Source organism: Betta splendens, chromosome 14, assembly GCF_900634795.4.
Source record: "Betta splendens chromosome 14, fBetSpl5.4, whole genome shotgun sequence".
In the NCBI taxonomy this organism is placed as follows: domain Eukaryota; kingdom Metazoa; phylum Chordata; class Actinopteri; order Anabantiformes; family Osphronemidae; genus Betta; species Betta splendens.
In genome coordinates, this window is record NC_040894.2 from 16,638,540 (window position 1) to 16,652,353 (window position 13,814).

At 41.6% G+C, this 13,814-nt stretch overlaps 1 protein-coding gene across 6 annotated transcripts in view; it reads right to left on the reverse strand.

The window, feature by feature from the left end:
• cblb (Cbl proto-oncogene B, E3 ubiquitin protein ligase) overlaps window positions 1-13,814 on the reverse strand; it is an 84,633-nt gene that overhangs the window by 35,559 nt on the left and 35,260 nt on the right. For 5 of the 6 annotated variants that reach the window (XM_029173225.3, XM_055514363.1, XM_029173222.3 and 2 more), the window contains 2 exons: window positions 9,844-10,000; window positions 9,084-9,205 (listed from right to left, as the gene is read on the reverse strand). The exons of the other annotated variant lie outside the window; for it this stretch is intronic. In XM_029173225.3, coding sequence (XP_029029058.1) covers window positions 9,084-9,205; window positions 9,844-10,000 — 279 coding nt within the window. The remainder of the gene's footprint in view (window positions 1-9,083; window positions 9,206-9,843; window positions 10,001-13,814) is intronic. 6 annotated transcript variants of the gene reach the window in all.

Below are 13,814 nucleotides of genomic sequence, written 5' to 3' on the forward strand. Positions count from 1 at the left end.
AAATAATATAATTGTCCACCACAGGCGACCAGCGGTTCATAGTCTTGGCGATCCATGCACTAAATATTATGACGATGTTATCTCGTGGGTCAAATGATAATGATAACTGTTTTCCAAATATTAAAATTGAAACAGTGCCTACACTGAGACTCAAACCCGGGACGAAAAGCTTTGCAGCCACACTTCCTAACCACTAGGCCACCAAAGACTTGAAAAGCAACTGTTCTACAAGAGGCTATATGACACATTCAACTACGATGTTGTAGGACCAAGTGGCAGTCAATCACCATCTTCAGGCCAAAAGGACGTTACACTCTCTCACACAGTTCTGATAAGGTGCTGACGCGTCAGAAACGAAAGCAAACCACGGTGGGGGCTGACACTTTTAACTGCTACCACTGTACTGTATACTGCATAAAATAAAACAAAAATTCTATAAAATGCAAGTAAACAAACAGAGGGCAATTACTATTGCATCATCATCATTAGTAGGGTAAAACTACCCGTCTCACAACGGTCTAATCCCAGTTCACGTTCCCTCACAAAACACCCTCTGTTCATTTAAACATGTACATTGGGAGAAGAGAAAGAAGAAGAAGGAGACGAGGAACACCCTCACACACACATAGGCTAAGTGCAACTAACACATCACAAAATATTTCAATTGGCCAGGGGGCTGACAATCTCTCCCAGTCCCACTAACACTCTGCTTAAATATCTCATTAGAACACTGAGAACCAGGCAATCCACACAAACCGGCCTAAGCAGAATCAAGTTCTGCCCCTCCCCCAAAAAACCTCGGATTCCATTGATGCAGACAATTGATTTTGGACATCAGACGAGTAACAGGCAATGAATAAGGTCTCATCCTACTGTAATGCACCACCTGAGCCCTCTCATCAGCATCAAAAGGATTTTGATGCACATGAATCCATGACCTGTACAATCTTGTACAGGCCCTTCCAATGAGATGCCAGCTTCATGTGGCTCTCAAATGGGTTGCTCAGCCACACCATAGCATCCAGTTCATAAGGATGGTGAGGCAAAGCATCGTCGTGATACAGTTTTGGATGATAATGAGCCACCTCACTGCGCTTCCGTGCACTACTGAGGGCAGTACTGAGGCTTTCCAGCAAAGAAGAAACAAACTCAACATGTAAACGCAAAACCTGAGTATCTAGCGCATAAGGTAACAGTACATTAGAGGGAACCCAAGCTTCCTGGAATGAGTAGTAGTTTTGTATGCAAAAACTGCATGCTTCACATAGTCCCCCCATCAATAAGTAAACAGAATTCAACAGAGTCTTAGCCATTTGATGCCATCTGACTGGGGATGGTGTGCTGTGGTTTTTCTTTTTGTTGTTCAAAAGGCAACGGAGAGCCTGCACCCTCTGTGACTGACCCTGGCAGACCCTGGTCAAAATATAAAGTTACAGGAACTCCAAGCATCAGAACAAAGTCTTCAAACGGACAGCATGCAACTGTCTGTGCTGACTGGTCGTGCAATGGATACAAGTTGACAAATTTTGTAGTAGTCCTGAACTACAAACAGAGACCCACCCATCGGCGCACATTGAGCAGTAACAGGGTTCCGGCGTGTCCACACAGTGCTTACACAACTCTTTGATGTCCCTGAACATAGCAGGACAATAACAAAACTATAAAGCCCGCACCCACACACGCTCTGATTAGAAACATGTTGCAGCTGGTGCACCATATAGCTGCAGGAGAACATCAGGGGCAAGTGTAGCAGGAACAACAACCTGGACCAAAGGTTCACCTGTATGGGAGCTGCTCACTAAGTGGCATAGCCATTCATCAATAATAGAAAGAGTGTTGAATTCAGTTCAAAGTCTACGCAACCATAGAGAAACCCCTTCAACTTCCAACTTGGAGGTCTGTGGGATTGTGACACCCAGTCCACAACAGTCTCAATGTCACGATCTGTATCCTGCATGGCTCTGAGGTCAGCTGGGTGAGGCAGAGTGGCGAAGGGAGACATGCCAACACAAATGTTCTGTGAGTTTCCAAGCATTGCAGCATCAGAAGCATTAGTGGCAACAGCAGAATATGGAGTCTCAATAGCTGCATGGTCCAAAGTCACCACGTTCATGGAGCTGTCTCAGCTGTCTGAGCAGCAATGTTTGTCGTTACCAAACCGCATGTAGTGAGAACACAGTCCTAAAAAGCCCTCAGATGGAGAACTAGGAACAGGCCAGTTGAAAACTTTAACAGTATTTCTGGGGTCAGGTTAAAGACCCTGTCAAAAGAACACGTAATTGTTTTATGACTGTCACAACTAACCACACATGAGGCTTCTAATATGTTGTTAGCTCCTGTTGGTAGCCATCTTGTTCTTTTTCATTCTTTCCTTCTCTTCATACACCTGATCATTTCCTGTTACCCTATGACGTACACTCTTTAGGTTGCTTCGTTTGCCTCTCTCTTTCTCTCTCTCTCTCTTGGAGTGAGGCGGTGTGGAAGTGGGAGCTGGGCGGTTGTCAAACTGACTGAGGTCTTTACAAACTTTTGCTTTGTACTTTGTTAATATTTTTTCACGGTGGTGTTTTCTGTTGTTTTGTTAATCAGTGGGGTGTGCAAATAGATCGAATAGGGGTTTTGTTTGTTGTCTTTTCTTTTACAGACCGGCGTTTTTCGCTGGTCAGGTTTTTCCCAGCGTAGGTATGCTGTTTACCAATTTAACGCGGAAACACAGCCTGAAGATTGCCCCTGCTTCTTGCTTTTCTGTTAATGAATATGCGGTTGCTCTGGCCGCTGTAGTTGGTGCACAAAGTATCAAGTCTGACGTCAGGATGAGCGGCTCGGTGGTGATCTTCGTTGATTGCCGTAAAGGCTGACACCAATTTTTTGCTCTAATTCTAATTCAAGTAGCATATTCTTTTTTTCTTGTGCGATGAATATGAAATTATTCTACCACACATAACTGCATTTTCAGTCTCCCAAAGAACACAGGGTGAGGTTCCTGGTGTATGGTTGATTTCTATAAAGGTGGCCCATTCTCTCCTGACATAACAAATGAAGTCTTGATCATTGAGTAATGATGTATTAAACTTCCAATTCCTGGTTGATGGTGTGACTGCCTTAATCAAAGAAATGGACATTGGTGCAAGATCACAAATTGTGATATAGTGGATATTGGTGTTAGAGACATGTTGTAAGACTGAGTTATTATATATAAATATAATCTATACGGGAGTGAGAGTGGTGAACTGGCGAGAAGAAGGTATATTCCCTGAATGTAGGATGAAGAGAACGCCATGTGTCACAGAGACCGAAATCATCCATGTACTGTTTTAAGGTCTGTACTGATTGCCAGTTCCTGTTGCTCACAGCTTTGCTTAGCCTGTCCAATTCTGGGTTGGACAGGCTTCGTTGACGGCGCTGAAAAAGTTAATTCCGTGATGAAAGTGGTGTCATCATTAGCGACTCATTTGGTGCCGAGAAGCAAGCGTAGGGTGGAGCAGAACCACAGCAAGATGATGGACAAGGTGCAGGGCTGGGTGAACAGGCACAGGGGGCTGATCAAGCAGGCGTCTCAACAGCCCCTGAACAACAAGTTGTGGTAATGGAGGACGTGACTGTTGAGCAGACAACAAGCTGTGCTGCCACTGAGACGCTTGTTGACACTGAGTCAGGGATTAGTGAAATTGAAATCTGTAAAAAGGCACCTACTAGAAAAAGTAAGTGAAAATCGACTATGAGCGGCTCCCAAGAAGTCTGTGAAGAAAGTCAGAGGGAGACTGATGAGAGCAAATATGGCTGAGTCAGACGAGGGCTCTACTCCTGGTAGGGGCATTGACATATCAGACTGCAACTCCTCACATATCAAAAGAGTACAGTGTGTCCCACAAAAAAATGAAAATGATAATCTGGATAGAAACAATGGAGCCACATTGTCCATCGAAGCAGAGTTTAAAATCCACCAGCTCGTGAGTCCTAAAGACTCACGAGCTGGTGGATCTATGAAGGAGTCTTCATGGGCAGGACAGACAGTACACATGGTCTCACGTTAGAGACAACATGAGGTCTTTATGAGACTTGACCGTTTTTATGCTTTTAAGCATCATCTGAACGTTTGTAGGTCCTGCTTCATCAAACCGGTTGGTTTTAGAGATCATGCCATGGTTTTAATTCATGTTTTTATTATCAACATAAAGCACAGAAGTGCATACTGGCATTTTAACAACTCACTGCTGCTGGATCAGTGTTTTAAGGATGGGTTTAAGTTCTTTTGGGAAAATTTTAGAACCAGACAATCGGATTTTGAAAACCTGAGACAGTGGTGGGATTGTGGAAAAGTTGAGATAAAACAGTTTTGTTTACAGTACACTCTCAATGTCACAACCAGGTCAATAAAGGATCTAAAGATTGATATTGTGGAATTACAGAACTTGTAGGAGTCCACAGGAAACACATTGAAGTCCTCAAACCCAAAAATGCAACTCTTGACAACCTATTGGGCACCAGAACACAGGGGGCGCTAGTCCGATCTAGGTTCCAGAGCGTAACTGATATGGATTTTTCAGCCTGGAAAAACGTAATGGTCAAAATAGGTCAATCCACAGCAGGGGTCATTCTGGAGGAGCCTGGTGATATCAGGAGGAGGGTGGTGGAGGTCTATAGGGACCTTTTTCAGAGCGAGTACACTGAGGAAGAGGAGGACATAGGCTTCTTCTGTGGGGATGTTCTTCAGGTGTCTGGGAAGACCAACAATGCCCTGGACGTGGACATTTCTCTGCAGGAGCTGTCTACAGCCTTGCAGGGCATTAAGGGAGAGAGAGCTCCAGGGCTGGATGGCCTCACTGTGGAATTTTAAAAGACATTCTGGTGTGACCCTTTCTTTTTCGACTCATCTGCCAGTTACAGCAATTTGTTTTGAATTGTGTCATTTCTTTCATTTTCTTTTTTGAAGATTGTCTGCCGTTGTGTGTTTTCTTTCTCTTATTTGTTTGTTTTGTGTTTAAGTAACCCGCCTATTGCGGCCTGGGAGTGTACTCTGTTTTCTGTTTTGGTCCTACCAATGGTAACCTGAGTGTTTGAGTTTGTTTTTGGACAACTTGTGTCGTTTTATCTGGAAATTAAACCTTGTTTTGGTAAACAGTAACTTATGTTATTTCCTGTGACCCTAGACCTTAGGAAAAGTAACATACCCTGAACTGCCACCTACTGGTACTATATACGTATAAAACCCACTATATATACACACATACACACATGACCCAGGAAGACAACATGATCCTGGACAAGATGGAACTGGCGAGGATGTAGTTTCAACCCCGCTGCCGGATCCTTGAGAAAGACCCGACAGGTGTTCCTCAAAGGTCTGTGTAGAACAAAATGTCATCAAGGTACACCATGCAGACGTGCCACGGGAGCCCCCTGAGGACCAGCTCCATTAGCTGTTGAAACGTGGCTGGGGCATTGGAAAGGCCAACTGGCATAGATCGTCACTGATAAAGTCCCTGTCCAGTTGTAAAAGCTGTCCTTTCATGGTCCTCCTCAGTAAATTCCACCTGCCAATAGCTGCTAGAAAACTCCAAACAAAGCGCTGCACCAGGCAGCGCCAGACAATGCATCCAAAATGTCATCCACACGGGTCAGGAGGAATCTTTAATAGTCACACTGTTTAAATGCCTGTAATCTACACAGAAATGCCAGGTGCCACACTTCCTTCTCACCAACACCACCAGTGAGGCCCAGGGACTGCAGCTCTCCTCCACCACCCCATCAGCTAGGAACTCAGCGACTTGTCTCTCAATCGCTGCACGTTTTTTTAGGGGAGGCATGGTGTGCATGCAGTTTAATGGGAACCATCTGTTCTCACAAGTCTGACAGAAAGGCTAACAGATCAGCTTTCTCCAACTAATAAATAGGTGATGCGTCCAGTAAAATGTGAGGCGCCACTCTGGAAGAAGACACTAAAGCCACATCATCCGATGTTGACATGAATAAACAAAAAAACAAAAGCTGCCACCAATGTAGCCAAGTATCTTTCGTAGGCTATACACTTATAACTGAACTATACATTTATAAAATAATAAAATGACACAATCGCAATTCCGAACCTCTCCGCTTTGTTCTAGAGCAGACTGAATCTAGAGAGAGCGGGAGCCCGCACTAACTTGTGCGAGGGTTGCATGTCGCAAGACAAAAAGAACAGCATGCCACACACACAAACAGAACACAAGCACATTTACACATGGAAGCACAAACATTAAACAGTCTGCTACTATAATAACAGCTAATAACAGGTTTAATTGTTAATGAAACACAAAATATACAATGTCCTTTAGTGAAACATTCAGTCAACATCCACATGGATATTTTATTTGTTTTAATTATACTTTATTGTATGTATTACTATATTGTAATGTTCAGCTCTAAATTTACTGGCATTTTTTGACAACTGACAAAGACCAAAAGCTTCCTTAGTTTAGGGAAGTTCCATATCATCCTCCAGTTTGGCTTTACTTCACACTTGCAAGGCTCGTTACGTGAACAAAAAACACAAAAGTGAGTAGGTGTGATGAACCCTCCCCCAAGAAGGACACCAGACTGAAAGCGTTGACTCAACTTCCACACAACTTCACCTGAGCCATGAAAATCAGATATATTTGTAAACTGCTTAAAAAGAAAATTCTTCATGGATCCATAACTTTAAAGGTTCCACTCAAATCAAGGCCCTGTTAACATAATGCTGTATGGAGGAATTTAGTTACTGTCCATACAGTAGGTCTCCCTCAGAGGACCAACAGCCTAGTGGTTAATGCACAGAAGCTCCCAGCTAGAGACTCCTGGTGTAAACTTGCCTCTGGTGTCTTTTGTTTACTACACAAATTCAAGTGACACAAAATACAGAGATCTGCATACATATGTGTTATGAGTTATGCCAGCTGATATTCTTTTAGTTCTGTGTCATTTCAGTCACCTTTTACTGCCAAATGTCACTGCAATCGGCTGATTGTGACTGCTCAATAATTTTCAAGTTAACTTTCAGACTTTTCTTAAAGCAGAAACATTACCAAAAGTGCAGGAACCTTCAGTCTGAGTAAAGTTAGGCACTATCCTCTATTTACAATAGGCTTCACTTCACACCTGTAAAGAACTGGCTCATCAGTTGAACAAAGGACTGGAAGATGAAGAAGATGGAAGACCATGTCCCCCATGAATGACATATAATGTAGAAGCTCCTTGAGAAACATTTCTGCTCTAAAAGAATGTAGTGACCCAACTTTCAGACAACTTGGTTTAGAAAATGGTCAAATGAACTGAACGTTTATAAAATCTGTAAATAAAACTTAAAAAGAAAGTGTTAAGTCTATGGCTTTAGAATATAAAAGTTTCTTATTTTAAACCACCAACTAACAAAAACAGTTTATTTAAAAACTGTGGGTGTGCTTTAACCACTAGGCTCTTATAAGTGATGGATGGATGAAATAGTTCACAAATGTATCTGGTTACATCACATCAGGTAACAGCACTGCAGGACTCTGGTGCTTTGGGGAGAAGGGGGTGGTGTGAAACCAGTCTAACTAGTGCTGTGGATTGGTCGTTCTGTCTGAAAAGAGGCTCTCTATTGTTATGTTCATCTAAGCTTGATTAGAACATTGAAATGTTCTTTTTTTTAATTTAAAACAGCTCCTGAAGCAGGAAGACTGACACACACTACATTCAAGTGAATATGAATAATTAATAGAATGAGAATTTAATAATTTTATTAGGTACTTTTGTGAAGTCCAACTCAACCTAATACAGCCAGTAACTGATAAACCTCCAGAAGGTAGTTTGGCAGCTGTGGCAGCGTGAGCTGCCGATGCTTATCTATGATTAAAAAAAAGTTAGTACAACATTCAATTCTGAAATGAAGTCAACTTTTCGGGTTTTCTCAACTTTTTACTTGACAGTTTAGACAAACTATTGTCTGTCTGTCTGTTTGACTGTTTGCCCTAGCAAACAGTGTAGAACTGACATTATCAGATCTATGTCCTGTTCTCAGAACTGTGCCTATACTTGCTGTTTGACCCTAACTCTACAGGTCAGATACTAAAGCTTCACCTTTTGGTTTTACCCTGGAATTGCATCTTTGGTGCTAAAATGGGGGTGGCCTCATTAACATTTTTAACACCTTCCCCAGACAGACCAAGGAGGGGGGCTGCTGACAGTTAGCTGATGAGGGTGTGATAAGTGTGTAATCAGCGTCAGAAAGGTGACTGACAGTCGACTGAAATCAGCGAAAATGAACCGCTCCATCTGTACCTACATGATAACCACGTGATGCTGGATTAATTACGCATTTTACTCAATTTTTAAGAGTATTGTGGATTTTATCATGTTGCTTTTATATCCATTTTTTGCTCACCAAACTTAAACTGCATTTGTCTACAGAGAGTTCTCATAACTCAGTATCGTTCTCAGTATCCAAGCTACAGCCCTCAGACCCCCCTTCAGACTGTTCAACACTAATCAACACTAAAACTACTGTAACTGTGGAATACTCCAAGGTACAGTACCACACCTTGCCATTGTCTTGATGCAAGTCCACCTGTTTGTCATTGCATATTTGTCCACCACACCTGTGGCTTATCAAGAACATGTACAAGCTGAAAACACTGGAGTGTTGACGTGTCACTTTTCTGTAATTTCCACATGGATACTGTCAATTCCACATCAAATTGTCATTCGGCACTGCAGGAGTTGTACAAACGGCAATATTGTAATTATTTTAGAGATTTGTAAAGAAGACTGAGACAATATTATAATTATTTTGTTATTATCAAAATTATATACCTCCAACACCTGATTCTTACCAGGGCGGTTCCCTATTTATTGCTTTGCTATTACGTTATTTCCATATTAGCCTATTATCACAAAAGGTAATATTACAGCGAGGTAATATTAATAAATTATTTTATTTTATTTTACTTTTGGTAAAAAAAGTTTGCCCTTCAGTCATTTTATGAGCCTTTTTGGGTCCTTAAAACATTTTAAGACTGTCTGCCATTTTGGTAGATCATAACATTTAACAAGATACCAAAGTACATGTACCCAGGTTGTTGTCATACCTGCCAGGCTTGTTGATGTACTTCTGTAGTCGGGCTTTGACTTCATCATAGGTAAGGAAGGCCATGTAGCCAGGGTGAGTCACTGCCAGGAAATTCCAGTTTCTTAAGATTGAGCCCCATGGCTGAAAAGGCGATAAAAATCAACATATTGTTATACTTAACGTAACATTTTTATACTGTCTTACTGCTTATGCTAAAATGTAATACTGAGAATCTTAATTCAAAATCCAAATAAGCAAAAGGCAACTTTTACTATAGTAGCTCAACAGGTACTGAGGGAGCCAGTCCGGAAAGCAGGCTCTGTTGACCTCAGAATTTAGTTTTTACCTTGTACCGTCTACAGCTTTGTAATGATGAGCTTTATGCATTGCAAGGAATACTGTAAGGTTGGAGACGTATACTACCAAAATAAGGCTTTGACACACCTTCTCTTTCTTTATTTTCATGACTATCTACATGGCTTCCAATTCACCTTGTAAGGTTAAAATGAGAAGGCGGGTCAAGACTTCTGACTGTTGGTGTGTAATATATATTTATATAACAATAAATCCAGAACTATCCCAAAATGAAATAGTAAAAACAAAACATTTGCCTCAAAACAGTGAGACGTATTTGCAACATTATCAACTGTTTTGGAAAAAAAGCAGCAGACGTTCAAACAATGGTTATACATGGACATGGCAAACCATGAGCCTGAAGCGAAGGCTTGTGTTGGAAGTCATTTGATTCACAGCTCTGAAAATGTTTATTTTTGACCAACCTGGAAGAGGCGTGTGAAGATGTCAAACTCAAACACAGAGATGTAATCATTGCAGGTGAGGTCAATGGTAGATTTAAGGGCCATGGCTTCAAGGCCCGAACTAATTGGATGGAGTTCATGTAGACATTGTCGAAAGATTTTCCATGGTACTATTGTCCTGAAAGAGAATCAGAAAATTGACCAACGTGCAAGTCAATGTGGCTTTAAACCTTTGGTGCATATCAACTGGTTTTAAAGCCCGTTATATTCAATACAAAAATCTGGGTAGCAAAAATGCTTTTATAAACATTATAAGCATTAGGATTCATTCATAAAGTGAACTTTCCTTTCACCTTTTACATCGATTATGCTTTATATCAGACAAATCAATAAAATTGTAGCAATCCACGACTGGACCTAGGTAACTTAACACAATGTGTAAGCTTCACTCCCTGCCACAGAGACAAAGCTGCGATTTACCAGAAGATAAGAATACACAGAATTCTTGTCTATTCCACAGGAGACTGTTTCCTCTTACAACAGAACTGTGAGTTTAACATAAACAACACACATATGGCTAAGTGCACATAAAAAGACCATGGATACTTTTAGGTGACACAACCTAAATCTCACCAGGGTTCTCCTCCTCTGCCTTATCACTAACCAGACCAAGACTAAATAAATAGTTTTGAGTTCAAGAGCTAAAAGAATAGCTCGAAGTTGTGGAAATATCAATACAGCTGAAAGTAGATGCAGAGGAAGTAGGTAAATAAATACATTGAGAAAAGTAGGAGCTTTGAAGGAATAATCTAGCCACAGGGGTTGCAAGCCAGTAACATCTGTGCCAGTCTCAAGCCGTATAAATAAAGAGGGTCGGGTCGGGAACGGCATTCATTGTAAAAATGCCAAACAAACAACCATGCTCATCATCCTTAGGAATTTCATACCGGATCGGTCGAGGCCCAGGTTATGAACAATCGCCACCGATGCTGTTAACCTACAGTACAGGGTGCTGGTGGAAATTGGACTACTGACGGTCAAAGAAGGTTTTAGAGGTGTAAAGAGTCTCGGACAGGGTGATGAGCATAAAACTGGAAATCGAAGGGGTTGGCTTCCAGAGGAAGAGGTTGGCTAAAAGGAAGTGGGATGTGGAAAAGAATGAGTGAGGAAAGTAGACGGGAGTACAAGGAAGCGTGAGGGAGGTAGCAAAGGCCAAAGAAAAAAGCTTATGATGAGCTGTATGACAGGTTAGATACAAAGGAAGGAGAGAAGCACTTGTACAGGCTAGCCAGACTGAGAGATAAAGATGGGAAGGATTTGCAACAGGTAAAGGTCGTTAAAGACAGAAATGGAAAAGTGCTAACAACCCAGGAGAGTGTGCAGAAAAGATAGAAGTAGGATTTTTAGGAGCTGATGAATGAGGAAAATGACAGCAAAAATGAAAGCAGGGACGAAGATGTGGATATTGTGGAGCAGGAAATAGCAGAGATTATAAAGGATGAGGTAAGGAAGGCTCTGAAAAGGATAAAGAATGGAACGGCTGTTGGTCCTAATGATGTACCTGTGGAGGTAAAGAAGTGTCTAGGAGAGACAGCAGTGGAGTTTCCAGCAGTTTGTACAACAGGATTCAAGAGAGTGAGAAGATGGCTGAGGAATTAAGTAGTAGTGTTCTGGTGCTGATCTTTAAGACCAAAGGTGACATGCAAAACTGCGGCAACTACAGAGGAATAAAGTTGATGAGCCACACAATGAAGCTGTGGGAAAAAATAGTCGAAGCCAGGCTTACGAAGAAGGTGGAGATTTGTGAGCTGCAGTATGGCTTCATGTCCTGTAAGAGCACCACTGATGCCATTTTTGCTGCGAGAATGTTAATGGAAAAGTATAGATATAGATAGATATATAACTCAGACAGAGGAGTTCAAGGTGGAGGTGGGACCATACCAAGGATCAGCTTTGAGTCCCTTCTTGTTTGCTATGTTGATGGACAGGCTGACAGATGAGGTCAGACAGGAATCTTTCTAAGTCAAGGTACAGTAGTAGAGTGAGGTTAAAGAGGGTTGAGGTGAAGAAGGTGCAGTACTTGGGGTCAACAGTTCTGTGTGATGAAGAGTGTAGAAAGGAGGTGAAGAGGCAAGTGCAGGCAGTTTGGAGCCAGTGAAGGAAAGTGTCAGCCAGAGGGTCAGCCAGACAAGACACCAAGAAAAGGTGTTTAAGACAGTGGTGAGAGCAGCTCTGCTCTATGGGTTAGAGACGGTAGTAAGAGACAAGAGGCAGAGATGAAGATGTTGAGGTTCCCCTTAGTAAAGTTGAAAAAGAAGTAGTAGTAGTAGGAGCAAGGAGGAGGAATAAGCTGCAGATAATTGCTAAATAGACAAATTGTCTCATTATTTAATTATAATGACCAGTCAAAAGCAGAAATAGTGCTATCGAAGCTAAATCTTTGGATTGGTGCTTTTATTTTGAAAGCATTTTGAGGAAACGTGTAAAAAAAGCTCAGTAAGTAATTAACCAGTCAAAAGCAGAAAATGGACTATTTAAGCTCAAGTTTGGATTGGTGCTTTTCTTTTGAAAGGATTTGGAGGAAGTGTGTGTGGGTAATTACTAAACTATAAATTAGTCTCATTAAGTAGTCATGTTTAACTAGTCAAAACCAGTAATCTTGTTTTACATTGGTGCTTTTATTTAGTACTGTAAAATACTATTATTCAGCAGTCATCAACCAGTATGAAAATGATATAAAAATGATTAATAAAGCTAATAAATGTCAGAACTTCTGCGTTTCTTCCCAAAGTCAAGGAGAAATTTGCATTAGAATCTGTGGGTGAAATTCTGGAACTCCCTGTGCTTTGGGGCAAATACAAACTGAAGTACAGACCTGCTGGGTTAACCAGGCACATCAATAAAAAGAAGACAAGCACAACTACAACTGTCAGCGTCGCGGAGATGATGGACCCACATGCACAGCTCCAGACAGATGTAGGATTGAGTAGAACAGTCTTTATTCTGTTACAGGCAGGGTCAGTTCAGGCAGGGTCATACACGACAAGGCTCGGCGACAGTACAGACTGGGTGCAGGCAGGCTCAGGTCAGAAAACAAGCGGGGTCTTTACCAGGCAAACACGGCGACAGTACAGACGAGGATCAGACAGAGTTCAGGAAACAGTGGTCAGGAAACGGTATCAATGTCGGATACAAGCAAGGTAAGGAAAGGCTAGGTAGTGGTGAGTACACGCAACAATCTGGCAACTGGTTCAGGTGACTATGGGTGCTTAAATGCAGGTGAGTGATTACTGATAGCAAACAGGTGTGTGTAGCGTGGACCGGGAGTGAAGCGGAAATTAACATGATATGACCAGAAACTGAAGTACTTTTACATAAAACTGGAGAACTGGACAACTAAGTGAAAAAAAAAATTATAGAGGGAAAATTGTGGCTGTAGTGACAAGTTAAAGAGAGAATTTCTGTCTTAAAAGACTCAAACTCTAGCTGTGTGCACTCTAGCTTACGCAATACACACTGATCGAAAAGCTGAGACTTTACTAAAAAACACCCAATATTTAAACTGCTATAATTTAAAGACTATCAAAGGTATTAAAAAGCTGAATAAGAGATCAATTTGTAGTTTAAACCATTTCTTAGTAAGTTTGTGTGTAATTGCTAAACTGTAAAATAGTTAGTTATAAATACCCACTCAAAAACAGAATTAGTGCTACTTGAGCTAATGATCATATTTTGGACTTTGATAACAGGGCTAATCATGATTGGCTTCGGTGGTGCCCTGCTTTTTCGGAAGATTGGAAAGATTGGAAAATCTGTGGCCGGCTCATTGGCGTGTCCTCCGGCTGTGGAGCTGCAAACGCCGACGGGGGCCATGGTTACTCGACTGACGGAATTACACCAGAGGATGGCCCGGATTGAAGGACTGATCTGTAACATCTCAGCCCGTTTGGATGCCCGGATTACAGGACTGACTAATAAGATCTCAGCCCGTA